Below are 25,241 nucleotides of genomic sequence, written 5' to 3'. Positions count from 1 at the left end.
TTGTGTTGTGAGAATTATGTAAACTAAACAAAGTGAAGTTTCTTATGTAGTGTTATTTTATTTTTGTTTATTATGATGCAGTGTTTTTGATATGTATGCATGTATATAAATGTATATGTATTTAAGTATTTAAGTATGTATGTGTGTATTAAATGTGTATATTGCTTTTTTATTGTGTATCTTAATATACCATAGGATGCTTTATTTTTTTGTATGTATCAGTCTTTTTTTGTAGTTGCTGTGAATGTTGTCTAAATTTCCTATGAAAACCTGTGCTATGAAATTCTGTGTGATAAATTTTTTTAAAGTCTGAGTTATTACCTCTTGTTTATTTAGGAGAACTCTTTCATTGAACCTTCAGAGCAATATAAGTAAAATGGAAATACCCAGTCTAGCATATCATTAAACCTTTAAAAAGTCATTTTAATAAACATCACAGAAAATTTTCAATTACCTAGAAGTGATTTATGGCTTTAATTGAACTTTTTCAGAATATAATATTGTTGATCTCCAGCCCATTTTTTACTTTGGGACAAGGTCTTATTAAGTTGTACAGGCCAGGCTCAAACTTGTGATCCCAGCCTCATAGAGTGCTGGGATTACAGGCTTGTGCCATTGCTCCTGACTCTCTTTCTTAAAAAAAAATGTTTTGGTTCTAGGTATTAAACCTAAGGCCTGGTGCATGGTAGCAGGTGCAGTATACCACTGAGCCACATTACTGGCACTTAACCTTATTTAAAAATGAGATTAGTAAGTAATATTTGTTTTGCTTATATAAAAAAAGATTACATTTAGCATGTTATACTCATTAAATAATAGTGGACTTCTGATAATACTTAAAATATGTAAGTTGCTGTGTAAGTAACAGACTTAATTTATCTTAACTAAAGTAAAAAGTTATTTCCCTCTATAATTAGGAGCAGATGTTGGATCCTAATTTTAAGCAAACAACCAGGAGTTGTAAAATTGTCAGTTACATCTTTTTTCTTTTTCTTTTCCTGGTGTTAGGGATTGAACTCTGGATGTTGGATCCTGATTTTAAGCAAACAACCCAGGAGTTGAAAAATTGTCAGTTACATCTTTTTTCTTTTTCTTTTCCTGGTGTTAGGGATTGAACTCTGGGCCTTTCACATACTAGGCAAGCATTCTGCTACTGAGCCAGACCCAAAGCCCTATTGCCAGTTATATTCTGTCTCTAAGTCATACTTTCTTCTGTGTTGATTTTTTTCTTCAGAAAAATACTTTCTATATGACTGAGATGCATTATATTTGATACTTTCCATCAAAATGGAGAGAACAGCCCTCTCATCTAAAATGCATAATCTTTTACTACTTTCGATCTTAAAAGGGAGAGAATAGCCCTCTCATAGGAAAACAAAACAAAAGTAAAAAGCCCACATGGTATATGAAATGCTAACACCTGTGAAGAGTGTAGTGTCTAGTAATTTAGCTTATGGGTTCCTGTTACAGTGCTAATTTTGATATTTTTTATCTAGATGTCCCCCCAAAGCCTCATGTGATCATAGGTGAGGATTTTTGAAGGTGCTTAGATCATCATTGAATTCATCCCTGATAGAATTTATAGCTGGGTTTGATGTTGGGAGGTGAAGCCTGGTGGGAAGAGGTGGGTACTGAGGGTGTACCCTGGGTGTGTTTGTGTGTGTACTTTGTATATTATTACTGCTTCCTGCTTGACTGCCTTGCCGTGAGCTCTCTCTTGCCACACCACCCTTCCTTGGAGCCAACTGACTATTCATTGAAACCTCTACACACTGTGAACCAAAATAAACCTCTTCTCCTTTAATTTGTGGTTATCAGGTATTTTGTCCCACAACAAGGAAGAAACTAAAACACTGATACATTGTAAAGTCAGTAAAATGAAAAAATATGGGTAAACCTAATTTTTATGAATGGTGCCCTTGTAAGAAGAGGAGATTATAACAGACACATGCAAGGGAAGACCATGAGAAGACACCAAAAATAGCCATCTATGTGCCAAGGGCAGAGTCTTTTATTTCTTTTTCTTTTTTTGGTACCAGGGATCGAACTCAGGACTACCTTGCACTGAACTAAATCCCCAACCAGGAGGACAGTCTTGTAAAAGTATACAATCCCAATCCTGGAGTGGTATTGCTTGCCTGAAATCTCAAGGAAGTTGAGGCAGATAGATAGCAAGTTTGAGCCCAGCCTGTACAACATACAGACTTATTGAATCCCTGTTTTTTACAAAACTTTAAAAGGGGGTTGGGACATAGTTTAGAGCATAGGCCCTGGGTTCAATCCCCAGTATACCACAAAACAACAACAAAACACAAAAACCCCACCAACCCCTTGATCTAGGACTGCAGGACTCCCAAATCAAGAGAAAGTTTTTTTAAAGTCACCTAGTTTGTGTTGTTTGTTATAACCCTAGCATATTGGTATAATCCTTTTACCATTAAGTTTGTTGCAAATATTTTTGAGTACTACATTACTTGCCTTTTTATTTTGGATATAAATTACTTTTTTAGTGGTATAGAAAATTTTTATTCTGCTCTTAAAACTTAGAAAATCTTACTGTTTTAAGTCTATATGGAGCTGTAAAAACGCATCCTTTCAGTTTTTAAATACTTGTAGTGTTGTTCATTGAAACAATAAAAATAAGAGGAAAATAATTGACATTCTTTTGAAAGTCTAAAGCCTCTTCATTATATTTTAGAATTCAAAGGATTTTATAAATATTATATATGCTGCTTTCATACTGAGAACAGCTACTTTATTCCTGTCCTCCACCCTAATCTATTTGGATTATATGTTTGTTTTTGTTCTGTTTTGTTTGCTTGTTTTTGGTTTTTGGGTTTTTTTACCTCTAAAGAAGAATTGGGAGAGGATGTTTTACTTACTGGCTTTATCTTAATGTACATTCTTTTCACATGGTGGTACATGTGGCAGGTTGTTGTTCTCTGTATAGTTATAATACATATTTATAATTTCATGTCAAGCTAGCATAATAATAGTACTTTGGATACCCTTCTGAAGTCTTTAATGTTTTGTTTGTTTGGGATTTTTTTTTGGTAGCAGGGATTGAACTCAAGTCCTTGTGCTTCCAAGGCAGGTGCCAGAACCACTGAGCTAAATCCCCAGCCCTTTAATGTTGATTAAAGAAAAAAACTTAAATGATTTACTTTCTCTTTAATCGATTTCACTTAGCTCAAGTATATAACTTGAGGAAGTTTTTATGTAACTTTTACATAAAAATTTTAAAACTCACACCTAGATTTAAGATGCCTATAATCATCCATGCAGGATCCAGTTAACTAGTAGTATTAGACCAGTACTCCTGATGAAAACAACTAAGTAAGCCTGTTTGAAGATTACAGGAAATTTCTCGGTGTGGGGGAAGAGGGGCACAGTTTCAGAGAAGAGAAAATTTTATAGAAGTGAGATTCCTTTTCTGAGAGGTAGTGCCTAAGGAATACTTGCTGCTGTTGCAGGAAACTAGAGTTTTAAACAGTATGCCTATGAGAACTACTGCTTAAAGACAAAAAGCAGATGTTTTTTGGTGACACCATAGGGTGTATCAAACAAGATTTGCCCCTAAGTACCTTCTTTGATTCCTAGGGCTGCCTAGAATGGGAAAGTTTAAGCAGAAAAACATTTTAAAATTAGAGGTGAAGCTTATGGTATTTTTATCTTAAAAGTTAAATTTGTTATCTTTTTTGGACTTGGTCATTTAACAACATGCTTTCAGTTGAAATGTTAGGGGCTAGGAAAAACTAAAACTTGACTCTAATTAGGAGAGCTGCCTAACTTGAACTCAGCACTCACTCACTATACAATAGCCTAACAGAGAGGGCTAACCTCTCTATGGAGAAAGATACCATCAGGAATCTCAGCAAGTTGTGCACACAATTGAAAATTACAGGAGCTGCAGAAGGACATGTTTGATTATATAACTAGAACAAAAAGGAAAACGGCTAATAAAAGAGAGACCCAGAGGTGATCCACATCATTCGCATACATTTAGGTGACAAGAACTTTTATTAACTGATTAATATGTCAAGAAAATGGATGAAACTATGAAGAAAATAGATAAAGTCAAGATTTTCAATAAAGTATTTGAATATCTAAAAAAATTAAATAGAAATCAAGACAAAAACTCTACTCTTTAGAAGCCAGGTGTGGTGATGCATGCCTGAAATCTCAGGACTTTGGGAGTGGGATTGCAAATTCAAACTCAGCCTGGGCATCTTGACAACTTAGTGAGAACATGTCTCAAATAAAAATAATGGCTTGGGGATGTACCCTGGTGCAAAGGCCCTGGAGTCAATCCCTGTTACTGGAGGACAGAATCACCTCATTAGATAAATGTAATAAACAATTGAACATAACTGAAAACAGGTTGGTAGGAAATATTAAATCAAAACATTGAGATAAAAGAAAATAGAAAAAAATAGCAAAGATAATTTAGAGATTTATGGTTTGCTTGAAAAGATCTCACATACATGTAATTGAGTTACCACAGGAAGGATATAGAGTTGGGTCAAATTAATTTTGAAGAGGTAATACATAGAATGTTCTAAACTAATAAAATATATTCACCTAGAGATTTAGAAGTTTTGTTTATCCTAAGCAGGATGATTACAAAGGAAACCACGTGGACACATTGTAAGAAGATTGCTGAAAACCAAAAATTAAAAAATAAAGTAAGCCTTAGAAAAAGGACATGCCATTCAGAAGAGAAACAATAAGACATAGGGTAGACCTCCTAACAGAGTAAACTGAAGCTGTTAGAAGTAATAGGAGCTAGCCTAAAATTCTGTTTATCCAAAAAAATCACAAATGAAAGTAGTTTAAAAAAAATCATTTCCAGAGAAAAACCAAAAGGATTATAACTAGCAACCCAGGCTAAAATTAAATGAAAAACCATCAACAAAATATGTCAGTATGTTGAGCCAGGAGGGAGAATGTTATATTATGGAACCACTAAAATAAAGAGAAGGTTGAATAGTAGTAAAAGAATCGTATGTGAGCAAACATCAACAGAGAGTGGCTAAAAAAATTAACGGTGAGCTCTTATGGAGCTTAAATCTAAGTAGAAAAAACAACATGGAATGTGAGAGGGAAAGTGTAGTTAAAATGTAAAATTCTATCATTATTGAGGACATGGTAAAGGAATCTTTTCTGTTAGGCTAATAAGTCAACAATGGATATTATAAACTTTTGCTAACCTGCTAACCAGTAAAAGAACAGTTTTTAAAACAGTAAATTACTGAGTGAAAAAATAAAAAAAAATGATCATTTTCTAAAAAGAAATCTAACACTGGTCAGGTAAAAAGAGATGATTGGAATAAAGCTGTGTTTTAACAGAATTTTATTATTTTTCAGAATTTTACTAGAGGAAAACATTTTCTAGACTAAAATTATAATGTACATAAATATTTCAACTCACAACTTATGAATTTACACTTTTTTAAACAGCTTCTGTGTGATATTGGCCACAGTGAAGAAAAACTGGGCTTTAACTATGAAGATATCATAATATGGTAAGTGTAATTTAGTTCTCTTTCCTATCCCTTCTAAATCTTAGTATTTCAATTTTAGCTATTTTAAATGTGAAATCATATAATACTGCACCTCATGATTTGATTTTGTAGAAACAGCTGCTTAAAAAGTAGAAAAATTCAAGAGTGCTGTAGTTTTATGTTGTGATTTTTATGTGATATAATTACCAATGCCTAGAGTTGTATAATTTAAACTTGTAAATTGAATCTGAAATTTGCACACTGATTCACACTTTCTTCCCAAGAATGAGAAGTACCTATATATGTGTGTCATACCTAATAGAAAATGCACTTACACAAACTGGACTTGCCCAAGCACACTGCTAGAGTGTAGTTTCACAACATCTTATTGTATGCCCTGAGGTATAGAATTAATGCAGTGTTGAGTTAAAAAGCTTCTGCACAGCAAAAGAACCAACAGAATGAAAAGAAAACCAACATTCTGGGCAAAAAATGTTTTCCACCTATCTCTCAGATAAAGGACTAATCTCTACAATATAAAAATAATTTTTAAAAAATTAGACCCCTCCAAAATAACCCAATCACAAAATGGGCAAGTAAAATAAATAGGCACTTCATAGACAAATATAAATAAATACATGAAGAAATGTTCCAACATCTCTGACCCTTGGAGAAATTTGAATTCAAACAGCACTAAGGTTCCATCTTACCCCAGAAAGAATGACCATCATTAAGAAATCAAATAATAACAAATGCTGGCAAGGCTATTGGGCAAAAAGGAACCCTTCTCCATTATTGATGGGAATGTAAATTAGCCCAACCACTATGGAAATCATGGAGATTCCTCGAAAAACTAAAATTAGAAATTTGACTTGAATCAGCTATTCCCTTTCTGGGCATCTTCCCAAAATAGTTATAAAGACATCATATTAACGTGGATACCCATGTTTATAGCAGTACAATTCACAATAGCTAAATCTGAGAATCAGCCTGTATGTCCATCAACAGATGAATGGATGAAGAAAATGTGGTATTTACGCACAATGGAGTACCACAGTGGTAGAAAGCGTCATCTATAGGAAAATGGATATACCTTAAGACCATCTGAAGTGAAATAAATCAGACCTACAAACTTAAATATCATTGTTCCTCTTATATGAGAAACCCAAATTTTAAATAAATAGCAAAGTAAAGGGTAGATAATAGGAAGTAGGGAGATAGATTTTCTCAAATGGGAAAGGGATCAAGAGATGGAGGATGAGGGAGTGGGGAGAAGGGTGATGAAAAAAGGAACTATAAAATGTGCCATTTGTATGTACCAGCTACACAAAAGGAACTTAAACATGTACTACAAGCATGCACTAATAAAAAATAAAAATTGATACACTAGTCTGAGCCTGGTGTTGTTACATTTCTATATTTTTAAACCAGTGATTTTTCTGGGAGATGTAGGAGCAGCAAGGCATGTAAAAGGGAATAGATTGTAGAGACATATGATAGAACTTGGCAAAAGCGTACTTAATTTCCCATTGCCTATATAAAATGAACTATGGAAGAGAATAAAATTCAGTCACATTTGCCTGACTGACAGTGTGCCAGAGGAGGCACTGATTGAAACTGACTATCATCAAATGAAGTCTCAATGGTTTGTATTGTGTGGTTTTTATAAAAGTAAAATGTGATTAAATGAAGTCATACATGACTAGACCTTTTTCATATCTTGACTGAGGGAGAATTTGATGTAGGTGCAACATATCTAATCAGAAAATGTGAAATCTGAAACATTCCAAAATTTGAAATGTTCTTAGTGTCATGTCAGTGTTGAAAAAGTTTTGGATTTTGGATTTTCAGATTGAAAATGTTCAATTGGTATATTCTGTGCAAATATAGTGGCACCTCTATTCATGAACTTAATTCTTTCCTTGATGCTGGTCACAAGTGAATTGGACAAGAACTGAATCAAATTTACCATAAGGTCAACATTGAGCCTAACCATTGAATTTGATTTGGTTCTCATCCAGTTCAGTTTGTGCCCAGAATCATGAAAAGAATTAAATTCTTGAATCAGTATATACTTTATTCTGAAATCTGAAGAACTGGAGAATCTGAATCACTTTTCATCCTAAACATTTTGATTAGAGGATACTTAATTTGTATAGTAATTTTATATGTATTTGAAACTCATGCAATAAAACTTTCTGTGTTGTCATACAGTTTGCGGTTAGCTTTATTGAATGAAGCAAAAGAAGTACGAGCAGCAGGGCTACGAGCACTTCGATATCTTATACAAGACTCCAGTATTCTGCAGAAGGTGCTCAAATTGAAAGTGGACTATTTAATAGCAAGGTAATTTTCCTAGAGTTTATGTTTTTAAAGTTGTGTATTGTATTTCAGCCTGTGCACTGTGAAGTGTAAAGCTTGATAATTTTACATATACATCCAAGTACGACAACATATTTTCAGCCTATTAGTAAAGCTCCTTTGTATCTTCAATTAGTAGTAAATGTTATTCTGAATTTTCCCATCGTAAGCTAGTTCTTCCATTTCTTGAGTATCACATTGGAAATATACAGTAGTCTTTTCCTTCTTTAATCATCTGTGAGATTTATCCATGTTGATGTACATGTGGTTTTTTTATGGATGTGTAGTGTTTTGTTTTATGGTTAAACTATTCTGGTGATTTTCTAGATTGTTCTTACTGCTTTGCTATTTTGAATACAGTTGCCCTGAAAATTCTTGTATGAGTCTGTTAGTGGACATGTACCTTCATTTCTCTTAGGTATGTTTAGAAATGGAATTGCCTGGACGTAGGGTATTATATTTGTTTAGTTTTAGTAGATACTGCTAAGTAGCTGTCGAAGTGATAGTACTGATTTATAATACTACCAGCAATGTATGAGAGTTCATTTGCTGTTTTTAGTCTTCAGTTATAGCCTGACTGGTGTTGTTTTAGTGTGGGTTCTTATTTTGGTTTTAATTTTCATTTCCTTTGATGAGTGATGATATTAAATAATTTTTGTTTGTTGCCAATGTGGTTATCCTTTTTGTCTTTTGCTCATTTGTAAATTGGATTATCTGTCTTTCTTATGTAGGAATTCTTGATGTCTTCTGGAAATGAGTCTTTGCAGGTATATATATACTGAGAATATCTTCAAGTATGACATCCCATTTTACTTTTTTAATGAGTCTTTGATGAACAAAAGTTCCAATTTATGAAATCCAAAGTGTTCTCCATTTTCTTTAGATGGTCTGTCTGTTCTTGAAGTAGTTTTTTACTATTTTGATTACTCAGCTTTTCAATACATCTTCATAATTATTAAGTGAATCTTCTAATTTTCCTTCTTGAAGAATATCTTAACTTTTTTTGGTTCTGCATTTGCATATACATTTTAGAATCTTTGTGCATTTCTGAATAATTTTCTAGGATTTCAGTAGGTATTTCATTGACTTAGGATGCATGGACATTGTAATTGAATCTTCTAAATAGAATTTATTGGAAATTTTGATTTTTCTTAACAAAATTTTGTAATTTTTCTCAACCAGAGGTCTTGATCTATTTGTAAGGTTTATTCATTTTTTTGTTAGATTTGTGTAAATAATAGTTATTAGTATAGTTTAAAAATTTTTTGTTACTGTTTTTAGCTACTAATATATAGAAAAAGAGGAAAGTATTGATACTTACCTAGGCTAAATTTTTTTTACAATTTTTTTTTTTTTAACATTACTCAGGATCCTACTTTACCACTGATCTATATCCCAGCCCATTTTAAAATCTTTACTTTCAGAAAATCCAACTAAATTGCCCAGGCTGGCTTTGAACTTGTTGTCCCCCTTCTATAGTCTTTCTGCCTCAGCCTCTGGAGTAGCTGGAATAATAGCCATGCATGATCCACTTAAAATTTTATAGAGTGTTCATATATTATATTGGATTTTCTTTGTATGTAAACATTGCTTGTGATGACTATATCTTCTTTCCCATCATTTTATATATTTATGCCTTACTGCACTTGTTAGAATATTGCATTAAACAGAAATGATTAATGAGGGCCAGGGATTTGGCTCAGTGGTTCCCCGCTGCCTGCCTCACAAGCACAAGGGCCTGAGTTCAAAAAGATAAAAGAAATGATGAATGTTGCACTTCTAAACTCAGGTGGAAAATGTTCAGTATTTCATCATCATTTATATTCTTTGTATAAATACTTTTAGTGAATTTTCCTCACAGTTTTACTTTGTGTTCTTGAAATGAACACCACTTGTTCATGCTTTCATACCCTTTATATGACTGAATTGATAATATTTTGCAGATTTTTACACCTATGTTTTACTGCTGTTTTTCTTTTCATTACACTAGTATCTTTGATTTTTGTTATCAGGAGTATATTTTATAAACATCTAAAAGTATTGTCCTCTATTCTCTGGGAGGTTTTATAATACACCCACACACATATAACTATATATACATACATATACATACATATATATATGTATGTATATGTAGGTATATGTGTATATATATATATATATGTATATTTATATATCTACAGATATATAGATACATAGATTCTTTTTTCCTCCCAGTATAATTACTAGAATTCCCCACTGATTCTCATTGGTCTTTTTTAGGAAATGTTTAAAGTATGGGTTTAATTTTTTAATAGATATAACATACCTTTTTTTCTATCTTTCTTTTTCACTAGATAGTGAACCGAAGGTCTTATGCATGCTAGCAGGCAAGTGCCATAGCCCTAGCCTAGTCATTTTTTTTCTTGTATCAGCTTAAGCTTTATATAGTTTGAAACTTTATTATATTTATATTTAGAATTGTGTTCATATCGGGCTAATCTTTTTATAGTTATGAAATATCCCTCTTTATTCCTTATGTACTTCTTACATAATTGTTTATATTGTCTAATAATACAGCATCACTGTCTTTCTTTGGCTTAGTGTTTGAATCTTTCCCATTTATCCTTACACTTGACTTTCCTCCTAAAAACATCTTAGATTATTTTCAGCATCTCATTTGAACTTCTTTATTTTTTAATTGAAATATTCAAACTACTTATTTCTGGTCATTTACTATGTGCATGATTTTTGAACTAGAGCTAATGTAATTATTTTTTACAAGTTTGATATCTCACTATTAATTTTCTAATTTGATTTTGTTAGCTTGCTATATGTAGTCTGTCACATCGTTTCTTTGTTCTTGTATTTTTTTTTTTTTAATCAAGAATTTTTTCCCTCTTCTATTAGTGTCTTGGTGATACTTCTTGCAGTAGATTTGATTATTCCCAGAAAAATGTAAGAAACCTTTTACAGTTTATGTCTTCTCTGGTCTGCTTTTTGTCTATTGTTATGATTTACTTCTTACATATGTTTCAACCCCCACAAAGTAGTCCATTTACTATTTTAAGTTGCAACTCTATTTACTTATGTTGTTTACCCATTGTAGTATTTGTCCTTTTTGTATTTATTTCTGAGCTTTCAACTTGGAATCATTCTTTCTCTATTTGATGAATTTCTTTTACCATTTTTTTGTATGAGAGGTGGATTTTCTTATCTTCTATTTGTCTGTAAATAGTCTTCATAACTGAAAGCTTGCTTTTGATTCCAGTCATTGTTTTTCATATCTTACAAATTGTCTTCTGGCTTTCTCTTTTCTTTTTAACTATTAGATAATAGCTTCTCTACTTTGTAAATGGTATCTTTTTATTCAATTTCTACTTTAAAGGTTGTTTTTTATCTGTTATATTCTTTCCTGATTTCTAGTAGTCCACCTATACATGTTGTATCTTTTCACTATCCCCCATGTCTCTGGTGTTTCTATTGTAGTTTTCCATCTTTTGGCAGTGGTTCTGCAAGGTGCTTGCTTTCTACTTACTATATTATATTTGAGTCTATCTTACTACTAATAATAAATCAGTCTCTCTTTGTGTGTGTGTGTGTGTGTGTGTGTGTGTTTGTTTCTGGTACCAGGGATCAAACTCAGGACCTTGCGCTTGAGTGGAAGGCACGGTACCAATGAGCTAAATCCCTGGCCCAATAAATCAGTCTCTTGACTTCTTCATTATTGTCTTGTGATTTAATTTATTCTTTAAAATTTTCAGATCTCTGCTTTTTTCTTCTTTTTTTAATCAACTGTAGTTATTTTGAAGTCCCTTCTGACATCTCCAGTATGTGAATTTCTTGTGTTCTTATTTCTGTTGTCATTTTAACCTTTTAATTTTTGGTCTTTGGCCCTTTTGTTTGTTTTGCCTGTATGTTTTAAATCATGCCTCATACCAAGTATTCGAGTGTGAACATTGGTATCACGATTACTGGCTCCAGATTATTATTATCCTTTTAAGAGAGTAAAGTTTTATTCTGGAGTGTTGATTTATTACACTGATTCTGTTAAACTTGTTTTTATTTTTGTCTTTGATCCTAAGAAATGTCAATTTGGGATATCAATTTAAAGTATAAATATTTGTCAGAACTTGTTCCCCTTGGGGCAGCCTTTGAACCCTAAGCTGTAGACTATGCTGTAGTGGTTGACATCACTATTATGTTACTTTGCTTTTTTGAGTAGCGTTTTTGCTTGGTTTCTTGGAGTCCTGTTCTGCTTTTGTACAACATAGAATCTGGCAAATGTTTTGGAGAGAATATTGCATGCAGATTTTACCTCACATCCTTGTGCTTTCTTGTCTTTGAGATTTGCCCTTCAACCCCACCAAACATTTGGGCTGCTTGCCTGATGTTAAAACTCTTGTCTTTCTAGTCCAGCCTGGCTTTTGCTTTCTGTTAGGACTGAATGTCCCCAAAACTGGAGGTTGACATATGGCCCCAGGGACAAAGCCTGTGAATCTTAGAACTCCCTTAATGCTTTTTCTTTTCAAAGGTTATTCTCCATTGGCCTTTTAGCAGTTGTTTTACAAAATTTTTCCAATTTTATAGTTGATTTTGGCAGAAGGGTTGGTCTGATCTAAGTATTTTTGTTAATGGTTAGAAATGGGCTTCTGTGTTCATTTACTTTATTTTTATTTTTGTTTATTTGCTACCCTGTAGCTGCTGTCCCTTAGTACATGTTAGTCAAGCACTCTGCCACTGGTAGCTACTTTGTAATAGGCCCCATTTACTTTGTAATAGTGTTGCTCTAGATTAATAGCATTTAGACAAAAATGAGTTTTCAGTAGTAATACAGTTCAGTATTGGACTGAACTGCCTAAACAGAAATTTGAAATAAAACATTGCCCTGCCGTATATAAAACATTATTTCAGCTTAGATCAAAAAATTTTACGAAGAAATGTCAACTAAGTGATAGTTGACCAATTATTAATCTTGAAGATAATTTAGAACTTGTTACATTGTAGTAAAGTAGAATTTTTGTGGGTATTACATAAGAGAATTAATATATAAACTTTAAGCCTTGGTTAAAATCACAAACTACAAGCTTAAGGTATTTTTATTTTATAATTTTTATAAAATGTCTGAATTTTATCTATAAAATTTTGTTTTCTGTAGATTTCTGCTATTTTGATGTATAGATGTTATTTTGAGTTTATAGATAGTGCTGTAGTTTCCTGAAGTTTTAAATGAAAAAAATAATTGTTTGTATAAAAATAAATACTTAGAGGTGTGTAGGTTAACTAAACAAATATTTGCTGGTAATAGAAAAACATGTTTTAAAATTTTACTATAGTATATTGACATTATGAAGGACATAATGGTATGATACAAGAACTTGTTTTTTAAGATTTTATCAGTGAGTAATATTTTGTGTATTATTTAGGTGCATTGACATTCAGCAGAGCAACGAGGTAGAGAGGACACAAGCACTTCGATTAGTCAGAAAGGTATGCTCTATATAAGAGTAAAGGCACATTTATGGTTTTCCTGTTAAATATAGATTGTTATGAAATCTATTAAATACAAAGCCTAAATTTCATTAAACATTTTTATTTTGCTAAGTATGAATTAACTAAAGCTATTAAAGTTTGAGATAAGCATAAATATTTCGTGTAACTGTTGTGTGATTGGGGATAGTTAGGACAATATTCTTATAAAGCATATTGTTTTCTTCAGTAGAAATGCAAATGTAATTTCTGCTTTGATAAATTATTAGAGAAAGAGATTACTTGCTCCCCCTCCTGACTGTCTCATGATTGTATGCTTGTAGTTAAAAGTATTACATAGTTGTCACAAGCAGTTACAAGCTTGTTCTAAAGATGAATTTGGATATATAATTCATGGGCAGTTGTAATAAATAGTCATTGTATAGAATAAGAGGTCATAATTTAAACTCTTCAACAAAGAGTGTTAAAGATAACTTACAAAGCTTGTCATGAGAGGCCTTCCTGAATTATTTTGGTGTTTAATGTGATACTCCAGTGTCCAAGCAACAGAACAATAATTGAGAATTATTTTCCTCTTTCCCTACCTTTGAATTTGTTGCATGCCCCAGAATGATGGACTTTTGAGTTAGTGTATTAACTAGATTCCCTCGGTTTTCTTTTTCTTCCACTTGGCTACCTTTTGGTTATACATTGTACCCATAATTGGCCATAGAGAAAAACAAGAAAATGGATGAGTTAAGTCTTAAAAGAGATTTAAAGCTCTAGTAACAGTATTAGAGATAGATTTTGTTATAAGTAAACTGTTATATCGAGATATGATTGGCTTTTCATGATCTGTAGTTTTAATTTATTCCTGCAGTCCCTCCTGATACTATGAATGTTTAAAAGAAAGAAACACAATTTGTTTCTAAAGAACCTAAAGCAACTTCTGAATTTTTAGGTTATATATGCCAATATTTATCTTATGGGGGACTAAAATATATATTAATATATACAAATTACAATAAACCTATTATATGTAAACATGAATAACATGAAAACTAGTGTTTTCCAATTTTTGTAATTCTCTTTCATATATGTCTTGATAGAAAACAGCAAGGTGCTTATAGTATTTGCTTCCTCATTCAGTCAGTTGTGTTATCACATGCAGTAGAGACTAGAAAATTTTTGTATAAACTTGTGTGAGAGTAAGAGTGAAAAAGATCAATAATGTCTTTGTTGCTATGGAAATAACAGTAGGCATAATTTTGTGGAGCCTCAGAATTTTCTGGCTCACATTGAGAATTGCTGTCCTAGAAATTATTTTCAAAAGAATTTTAAAAAGTTTTGAAGAATTAAATTTAGCTTCTTTGAATTGTTTATTAAGTATTTCATTTTGATGTGCTAAAATATTTTGTGAAAGTTATTTTATTTATTTGTTTGTTTATTTGGTACCAGGTATTGAACTTGGGCCCTTGAGCTTGTGAGGCAGGCAGTGAAACTGAGCCAAATCCCCAGCTTGTGCAAGTCAAAAGTTAATTTATAAACTAGCTCAGTAAAAGTAAGCAGACTCTTAAAAATAGCATTTATCATATTTGATAAATATACTTGATATCATATCATATTTAGTTATGATAATTGGTAATTTGAGTCACATATCATTTCTAAATCCAGGAGCAGGAAAACTGCTCAAACTTGGTAGGATAGAGGCTCAAAGGAGGAGTTGTAGCTCGAATAGGATATCTCCTTGGTTTAGCTAAAAGGATTACTTAAAGGTAAAGTATATTTGTTGAATAAACAGTGGCCTTTATGGGCCAGAGACAACATAATTTCACTATTACTTTTAGCATATGAAGGTACTTGTTTCTTTATTTACAAGAATACTTTGACAATTGAAATAGTAATGTTACTGTGAGTTTTTATTTTATGCATTCAAAAAAAGTGTTGAAACTTTTTATTGAATTATTAATATAAAGGAAAAAATTATTTGCTATAGGATGACTTACTCTATGATAACTCATGTTGCTTTTCCTTTCTTTCACCTATCTTCATTAATTTGGAGGATTTTCTCTGCTCTTTTCTGTCAGTATCTTAATTTTTTTTAACCTCTTTCCTACTCTATCCAGGCAGTCCTTTCCAATTTTATAAATTTTCCATGTAATTTTCCCACTGGTCATCTGTTGCTACTATCTTCTTTTTCCTATTTAAATTTTATTACTTTACTAATTTAAGCCACTATTTTTTTCACTCATAATTTTTTATTTACTTTAGGCATTAGTAATACCTCAGTTTTTTTACAGTTGGTAAGAATTTCATTTGATGGTTATCACATGAACTTTGTACACAGCAAGATAGTTGCGAAGCTAGAGCAGAGAAACTCTATATTGCAAACATACATCAACTACAGCCTACCTACTTTGACATTCAGAACTCACTTTTGGTCTAAGTAGTTATTTCTGTCTAACCTGTGTTACTGTTGCTGCTGTACTTGCAGGTGAACTACCATCACTGCTACAGTTGTTGCTTTCTTCCTGTTCCTTTCATTTCCACCCCTTGTTATAGTATATTCATCTTCCAATTTCAGCTCCAATTTTAGAAATTCCTCCTAAAGAACTAAGGACTTCTGGGCCAGGGATTTAGCAAGCACAAGGTCCTGAGTTCAATGCCTGGTACCAAAAAAAAAAAAAAAACACAAAAAAAACCCAAACAAACAAAAAACTAAATCCTTTGTAGTATTCCATAAATTTATTACCTAGTCCTTATCTTTATTTCGTATATGTCTGCCCTATTATGCCAGAAGAGATCACATACAACAGTGATGGAATTCTGTGTCTTCTCCCTTGAATATTCTTTGATTTATGAGAAAAGCATTCTCTGATTTTAGAATTAAGAGGTTCTTTGCACATATTAATCATTTCACTTTTTGAAAAGGCAAATTTTATGTATTTGTTTCATAACACAGTCTATATAATTAAATACTGTATGTTAATAGACACATGAAATTCCTAAGGTAGAAATTTTATACTGTGCTTGAAATTCTAGAAGCCATAGGTTCATACACATCTTTATTTTCTAAATAAGCAAATTGAGACACAAAGAGGATTGATTTGGCGAAGGTAACATAATTTATCAATAGCATGGTTCTCAAAGCCAATTGTCTGGCTTTTTAGCCAACACTTTTCAGAATATTTCACATGCATTCTGAAGTTTGAAGAAATTTTCTTCTAGACTCCGTACAAGCCCAGTAATAGACTGAAAGTATTAAAATACAAATTAATTTGAGATTAGAATTTTTTCATTCAGGGAGATCAGTTTTCTATTATTCCCCTCCTCCTTTAATAAGGTAAAAACAGATATGGAAGCTTGCCTAGATTGTATAATGATTAAAAATATACTGATTTTATGATTGTGAAATTATATTCTATAATTTTAGCTGAACTTTGTAATATCACCTAATTCTGCTTAAACAAAATAAACTACCTATAACTACTCTAACCAGTATAGATTTTTACTTTGATCCCCTGTAATCCTTAATTGTACGGTATATCTTTTATTTAATTATCATGTCCTGTAATTGTTTCATTACATAAGTTTTTCTTTTTCTAACAGGCGTATAATTTCTGTAAATTCCAAGATGGATTAATTTCCTTACTACCCAAATAAAGAAAATTTTTTCTTTTGTCACTGTAGGAACTTATTTTTAAATATATTGTCTGTTAAGTAGTCTTTATTAAGAAATGATTACCTACTTGTTTTCTATTTTGTAAATTATAGGTATATGTTGTCTGTTCAGTATTCCAAATGCACTGTATTATAGCCAATTAGGTCTTTTGTTCTGAGTGAGATTGATCCTAATTTCCATCACCAGATAATGTGCTATTTTCATCAGGATTTTTTTTTTCAGTACTATGGTTCAACCCAGGGCATTGTATATGTTTGGCATGCGCTCTGCCACTGAGCTACATCCTCTCCCCTTTTTGCATTTTATTTTGAAATAGATTTTCACTAAGTTGCCCAGCTGGCATTGAATTTGTAGCCTTTTTGCCTCAGCCTCCTAAAAAGCTGGTATAGGAGTAAACCCCCACAACACCCTGTGACTTGTGATATTGGAATGGGTAGGGGAAGTGTAATAAGGGAAAAGAAAAAAATGTGAGATAATGAAAAGATGGAAATAAAGTGTTTGTAAATGAGGAGGGCAGGAGGGGGGTGAAAGGAGGGCAGGGACAAGGGGAAAAAATGAGAACCAAGACCTGTCATGTAGAGGTGCAAGATCCCAACAATGAATGTTACTGTACTGTATCCCTAAAATGTACCAATAAACTCAGTTAAAGCTGAAAAAAAAGTTATGATTAATTAATTTTGCCTATTGGAATAATAACAAATTACTGATGGGGGCTGTGGGTTGAGTTTAGGGGGTTCATTGGAGTCTATTGCTGCAAAGTGAGAATGAATAAAAGCTTAAATTAATTGGTAGAAGACAGATATAGGAAAAAAGGTGTTCATGAGGTACTTTGAAACATTGATGGTCATTGTATATGAAGAAAGAATCAGGATGTAGATGCGTAGTAGTATATTGACTGCTATTGTCACTACTGAGTTACTTTGTTTACAGTCTGAAAAACTATGTAAGATACACTTCCTATTCTAGAGTAACTTAGAATCTTAGAAACACTAAAGCTTTTTGTTCAAATAATTTATAGTCTTGACTATTAGAAAAAAGTAAACATTTTCCATAGTAATGATTATTAACATTTGTTGCATCAGTTATTAGTTATAGTAATTCTTTGAAATATCCTTGAGAAACCAGAAGGTAAATAGTGGCTGGATTTATAAATATTTTATGGTCTTAAAACTACCTTAGTCAGAATAAAAATAAACACTGTATTATAAGGTAAATAACTTCCTTTTCTTGTCCTTTTTTTGTTACAGATGATTACTGTGAATGCTTCCTTGTTTCCTAGTTCTGTGGCCAACTCATTAATTGCAGTTGGAAATGATGGACTTCAAGAAAGAGACAGAATGGTCCGAGCATGCATTGCCATTATCTGTGAACTAGGTCAGAATTTTCCTCAAGTAATAAAATAGTGTTTTATAAAGAATATATATAATATTTTGTAGTGCTTTTAATATGTAATATTTAAAAAGGTATATTTTTGATAGGAAAGTAGACTTGTTATTCAAAAAATATTTTCAAAAAGTGATATTAAAATTGTGTAAACCTTAGTTTTACTCATCATGAAAGTTACTGTATGAATTGCCTAAAATCCTTAATTATAATAGTCTCTTGAAGTCTAGCCTTTCAACATTAATCACATTATATGATAAAAAGAAATTTATACTGAGAAGAACTAAATTTTACCACTGAGGATTTTAAAGTACTGTCCACAATGCCTCTTGGTTTTACACAGATTTTGAAATATGATTAAGGAAATTTAGAACATAGAAAAAAACTTTACTACGTGTCAATGAATGGGATACCTGGAAAGCTGTATACATAGTTAATGTTATTTATAAAGTGCTTTTATAAATAAGCACAAAGTAAGTGGGCAAACGGCTATAATTAAAAAAATAGGAAACGGGAAAAAATTATTTACATGGTAAGCAGGAGAAAGCAACAGTAAACTTTAAAGCCGTAATTAGAGAACAGGCTAGATTACTTATCATAATTCATAACAATTGTTAGTTGGAAAAAGAAAAATATGAAATATACATTTATGTTTGGAAAACCCAAAAGTTAGAAAACAAAAGATAATGTAGAAATGAAGAGAATATTTTAGGAGTTTTAAAAATTATAAATTTAATGTATATTTGAAAACTTACTAAAATAAATAGGTATGGAGGTTTATTATTAATTTCCAAAATTAGGAGGAAGCATGATAGATCAATAAATCATAGAAGTAGTTGAAAATGTTGATGAAATAGTTACCTCTAAAAAGACTCAAAAAGAAGTGCATAATTCTTTTGTATATACTGATATACTATGTCCATATATATTATATCCATATTATTAAACCTGAGTTTTTAAGAGAACAACTGAAAAAAAAAAATCAAGAATTACAGACCCTGACTATAGAAAATCTTATTGTATCATTAAGTGTAAAAATCAGTTTGAGAAAAAGAGTGCTGGGATAATGAGTAAATGTTTGGGCAAAAGATGTTCATCATCTTAATGATACTCAACTTCCCGACACATTGAAAACTGAAATATTTAAGTCATGAACTTCTTTGAAACACATACATGATTATGCATGAACATGCAAAGAAAATTCCTGATCTTTGGAATAAAAGTAGTTTCTGAACTTAAATTTGAGAGAAAAAAATGGATGGGTGTGTGCTTTCATATATTTATGTGTGTGTGTTATAAAAATACAGAGGAATTACATACACCATTTTAAACAATAATCCAAAATTAAATTACAAAACTTAGAAGAGAACTGAAACAGATAAAGGCAGTTATCTTGGTTGTAAAAAGAATTCCCTGCAATGGAGAGGAGTAAAGAAAGTCCAGTAAAATATAGACAAAGGTTATAAAAAGACGGTTCAGTGACATTTGAAAAAAATCAAATATTAGGTAAGTATATTCAGTGATTCTTACTAGATATCCTTTATATGTTTGTTCTTTTAAGTAACATTAAATATTTTCAAGTTAGAGGACAAATTGTTTTAAAGTAAAAGCCAAGATTTCAGATTAGTTTTTATTACCCCTAGGATAATATATTAAGTTTTTCTCTTTTAGCACTTCAGAATCCAGAGGTGGTTGCCCTAAGAGGTGGACTAAATACCATCTTGAAAAATGTGATTGATTGCCAATTAAGTCGAATAAATGAGGCCCTCATTACTACAATTCTGCACCTCCTTAATCATCCAAAGACCCGGCAGTATGTGCGAGCTGATGTAGAATTAGAGGTAGGAACTTCAGTACTCATTTCTAAGTTACAAAATATGATTTAAAATGCGTACTCTTTGAAATTTTGAAATAGAGTCTCAGCTTTATAGCTTATTCAGTTTGGAATGAATTGAAAATAGCATCATCAAAAATATTTCATCCACATCCAAAGTAAAGTTTGTTTTCATTTATCCATGTAAAGTTTACTGAGCAAGTTAGATGATTAGGTTATATTTACCTGTGTAATTAACATCATTTGTTTTTAAGAATATCAGTATGTCAATAATTTGCAAGTTTCTCTTGGTAATATATACTGGTATATATACTATTTATTCATTAAACCATACTAAAATTTTCTAAATTTGGAACCACTTTGTTAGCATGTGTCATATGTACTTAAAAGTATATACTTTAAATAATTAACAATTTAAATTATTTTACTAACTCACATAGTATATTTTTGAATTTGTGTACCCAAACTTGATTTGCTTGGACAATACTGAGTGAAGAGAAACTTGTCTTGGGCCACATGTAAAATATGTAATTAATGTATATAAGCAGCAGAACCTCCTTCTTAAAATATTTAGTATAATCTCAAAAAGGCAAGCAGCCTATGAACCACATGTTGCATGGAGGTTGGATCAGAATTATCACATACTGTATTCTTAAAAGTTTAATTGTCAGTATACTAAATTGTCCATTAAAGATGACAGTCACAGCTTAAATCAAGGAAATTTTTGTATGTAATCATGAAATTATGTAAGACAAAAATATTTTTCCCTAATGTCTTTATAATAATCACTTTAGGAAACCTGTCTTAAATGTTACAATTATTTTTTTTTTTAGGTTTTGAGTTTGTTTTATTTTGTACTATTTTGTTTTTGAAACGGGGTCTTGCTCAGGCTGGCCTTGAACTGCTGGGCTGAAGCAGTCCTCTTGTCTCAGTCTCCCGAGTAGCTGGAACTCTATTACTTGGATGTTATTTGTCATTATCTTATACTTTTTTGTCATTGTAAATCTGAGATTGAGAAAATAGTCCTTATTTTATTCATTATAGTTTATCAGTCCTACATTCCAAATGTGTACTTTGATTTTCTTTTCTGTAAAGAAACTATTTGCAATGCTGTTGTCTCTCTTGATAGCCTCACATTTTCCTTTTGTTAAAAATGATTGTGTTAATTAAATTGTTTAAAACTTCTTTTCCTTTTGTTTACCCTGTTGTCTGTTTCTGATAATTTATAGCTCTTTTTCCTGGAGCCACTTGCTATTCAGTATATTGTTGGTCACAGAAAATCCAGGTGGGCTTTTGCCAGGATCAGAAAAATCAGAAGAGCTTGTGGCCATTATGTGGTACTAAATGACAAAGCTAGATATTTTATAGTTAGTATATATATATAAAATTTAAAATTTCAATTTGTTTCTACTAAGGAGAAAAACAGGTCTATTGAAATCATTAGAAGGACATAATTAGAAACACAGGAAAATATAGGTATATTAAATTTTATTAAAATTGCAGTGCAGCCTCAATTTAACTCTATTGATCATGAAGATAAAATTATCACCCACTTTACTTCTCTGGGAGAGGAAAGTGTATATAAAATTTAAAATTTCAATTTGTTTCTACTAAGGAGAAAAACAGGTCTATTGAAATCATTAGAAGGACATAATTAGAAACACAGGAAAATATAGGTATATTAAATTTTATTAAAATTGCAGTGCAGCCTCAATTTAACTCTATTGATCATGAAGATAAAATTATCACCCACTTTACTTCTCTGGGAGAGGAAAGTGTAAACTATCTGATGGAAGATAAAATCACTTAGATCCTTTAATAAGATACACAGTCTGATATTCAGTCAAAGATTTCTTGTCATGCAGAAAGACATGACCATCTGTCTAGAAACCCAAAAGAAGAAACATTCCATAGAAACATATTTACTGGTAATCCAGATAGGGGAAAAAATAAAACAAAACAAAACAAAATCCCTTCAAAACCATCCATGGTTAATTTACAGAAAAGGAAAAATTGGGTGACACAAAGAAGAATTTCACCATATTATTAGATATGCAAAAAGAATCAAATGGAAATTCTTGTACTGAGACATGTAATAACCAGAATAAAAAAATTAGTGAAAGCAAAAGTTTAGTTGTGTCAAAGATATTGCTAGTAAACTGAAAGAAAGATTAATAAAAATATGTGTAGTAAAGTATAAGAGAGAAGAAAAGTAGGACAATTAAAAATCTTGAGAACAGCTCAAGAAAAAAAAGATACTTTCAAAGGAATAAGTCTGGCAGTTGGTCTTCCAACAGAAATAATAGAAAGTAGCAGTACTTCAGTCGACAGAAAGAAAAAAACCGAAAGCCAAATCTGGAGAAAATGGCATTTTGGTTCCAATATCTACACTGTTTTAGATATGTTATACCCAATTTAAAAGTTTAAAAATAGAATTTGTGCTTTTTTAAAAAATTCATTTCTTGAGTTTGAAAAGAACTCAAATTAATTTTGCCTTGTTACAGGAAGAATGCTTTTTAATAATAAAATCTCTTATTCCTTTTACATTTTTTAAAATTAGCGAATTTTAGCACCCTACACTGATTTTCACTACAGACATAGTCCAGATACAGCTGAAGGGCAGCTCAAGTAAGTATTATTGATTCCTAATAATGTATAAGGTGTTATATGTGTTAATCTTGAAGCATTTGTAGAAAAAAAATCTTTACTATATCCCCATCTATTTTTCTGTTATTCCTATTCTCAGTACTTTACATGTAACTGAGTGTGGTGGGGGACATGTCTATAATCCCAGTACTGATTGCATATACAGCCAGAGAAATTATGAGTTTAATTAAATTTTCTTTTGTATGGAATTAGATTTCTCTTACAATTAACTATAGTTTAAAAGTTTTAGGAAAGTTTTGGGAAATTGTAAGATTAATTTATTTCAATATATATATTGAATATATTTCAATATATGTAATATACTTTAGTTGAGGCTTAGGTCTTTGTTTTCCTGTTATATTTATTTTTAGCATAATTGCATTGAGAGGTTTAAGAATGAAGTAATCACACGCAGTAGATTGAAGAGTTGCCTTTATACATTGTGTAAGGAGAATGATATACGTAAAGTGTTTTTTGTTGTTGTTGTTTGTTTGTTTTTGGTGGTTGTAGGAGTTGGACCCATGGTCTTTGCATTGAGCTACATCCCCACCTGTTTGTTTGTTTATTTATTTATTTATTTAATTTATTTATATTTTGAAGAAAGATCCTAAGTTAACCCAGGTTGGTCTCCAATATGTGATCCTTCTGCCTTGCCCGTCAGAGTGCTGGGATTGTTGTTTTTCATTGTTTTTCTGAATTAAAAATAATGTTTTTGTTATTTTCACATCCATTCCTGTGCATTATCACACTCTTAACATAATCAGGACCTAAGCTAATCAAAACAAACATGTTGTGTTTAAGACTTCTTAGTGGATGAGGTCACACACATGGCTATAATCACAGCCTCTCAGGAAGCAGAGGCAGGAGGATCTAAAGTTCAAGCCCAGATTGCACAAATTAGACCTTTAAATAAAAAAGGCTGGGGATGTAGTTCAGTGGTAGAGTTCCCTGGGTTATATCCTTAGTATTAGGCAGGGAAAAATCCCAAGGGGTTTTTCACATTTATTCCTGCTAACTTTAGTTATGAATTGGAATTCTTAAGCTTCTTTTTTGACTTTGTATAAGATTTAGACATTCTCTTTTTTGGTGGAGAACATATGATTTATCTGTTGCTGTCCAGAAAATTACTATAAGCATAATGTCTTACTATAGCATCTCAGTTTGGTAGGTCCAGTCTGGGATAGCAAAGGCTCAGGTGAAGAATCTATTTCCAAGTTAATTTAGATTGTTGGCAAAATTCACTTCCTTTGTTGAATAATTCAAGTCTCTCTTGCTACCACCTGGTGACTGTTGTCACCTATTCCTTGACTCATGGCCCCCTTCATCTTCACAGGCAGCAAAGTGTCTGAAATTCTTCTAGCACTCCGATTCTCTCCAGCTTCCTGTTCTGCTACCAGCTAAAGAAAGCTTTCAATTAGATCAAGCCTGCCAGACAATTTCCCTATGTTGTGCTCTACTAAGTGATATAACATAAACATAATTACAGCCATGGCAGTGATAACTCATATTTACAGCATCTGGAGATAAGGGCATGGAATCCTGGAGCAAGGCTGCTTTTAGCATTCAGCATACCATGATGAACAAGAGGTGAACCTAGATATTTATCAGAGAGGTAGAAGATAGTCCACCAAAATTCTTTCTTTCCTATTTGATTTTTTCTAGTTTACTTTCATTATTTTTCTAGAGTTTGAACCAGTAGATAGCAAGTCAAGTATAAAGGTACATTATGAAGAAGGAAGTAAGTGATTTGAAAAATGTTCCATATTTATCCTAATAGGTCAGAGATGTTTTACCATGCAATCAATATAAGTATGTTATCAATATTTTTAAGAGAAGGAACACTGAAGAGTTAGACACACAGGTACCTGATCCATGTTAGTTTCTCTTGCGTTGTTTTGACTGGTGCTACAAAGCTTCTTTTGTTTTTTTTGTACTCTTGCCCACACCTTGACCTTTATTCCTTGAATTTCTATATGTTATTAAGAATTTGGAGAACGCGGGGGATTTTGGCTCAGTGGTTCTGCCGCTTGCCTTGCCACGTGCAAGGGCCTGAGTTAGATCCCCGTACCAAAAAAAAAAAAAAAAAAGGATTTGGGGAAAGAAAATACTATGGCAGAGGGAAAAAATAATTAACAGTTAATAGGGTAAACATGGTGGTTGGAAGATTATAAAGTATTATCAGATTACTATAAAGCATTGAAACTGATCAGTAATGAAGAATGTTTAACAAATTAAATAGTTCTAGGGCCAGGGATTTAGCTCTGTGGTTCTGCTGCCTTCCTTGCAAGTGCAAGGACCTGAGTTCAATCCCCAGCACCAAATGAATAAAATAGTTCTGTTGCTTAATGGTCATAATATTGTACAGAAAGAACAAGTGAGACAG

At 31.9% G+C, this 25,241-nt stretch overlaps 1 protein-coding gene across 7 annotated transcripts in view; it reads left to right on the top strand.

Annotated features, from left to right (window-relative positions):
• Rictor (RPTOR independent companion of MTOR complex 2) overlaps positions 1-25,241 on the top strand; it is a 122,723-nt gene that overhangs the window by 41,126 nt on the left and 56,356 nt on the right. For all 7 annotated transcript variants that reach the window (XM_010607748.2, XM_010607750.2, XM_010607755.2 and 4 more), the window contains 6 exons: positions 5,461-5,525; positions 7,719-7,850; positions 13,271-13,334; positions 18,243-18,369; positions 20,050-20,219; positions 22,773-22,840. In XM_010607748.2, the coding sequence (XP_010606050.1) occupies positions 5,461-5,525; positions 7,719-7,850; positions 13,271-13,334; positions 18,243-18,369; positions 20,050-20,219; positions 22,773-22,840 (626 nt within the window). The remainder of the gene's footprint in view (positions 1-5,460; positions 5,526-7,718; positions 7,851-13,270; positions 13,335-18,242; positions 18,370-20,049; positions 20,220-22,772; positions 22,841-25,241) is intronic.

Source organism: Fukomys damarensis, unplaced genomic scaffold (assembly GCF_012274545.1).
Source record: "Fukomys damarensis isolate Sample0158 unplaced genomic scaffold, DMR_v1.0_HiC HiC_scaffold_1, whole genome shotgun sequence".
In the NCBI taxonomy this organism is placed as follows: Eukaryota; Metazoa; Chordata; class Mammalia; order Rodentia; family Bathyergidae; genus Fukomys; species Fukomys damarensis.
The sequence above is the reverse complement of the archived record's forward strand: the minus strand, read 5'-3'. Positions and strand labels throughout refer to the sequence as shown.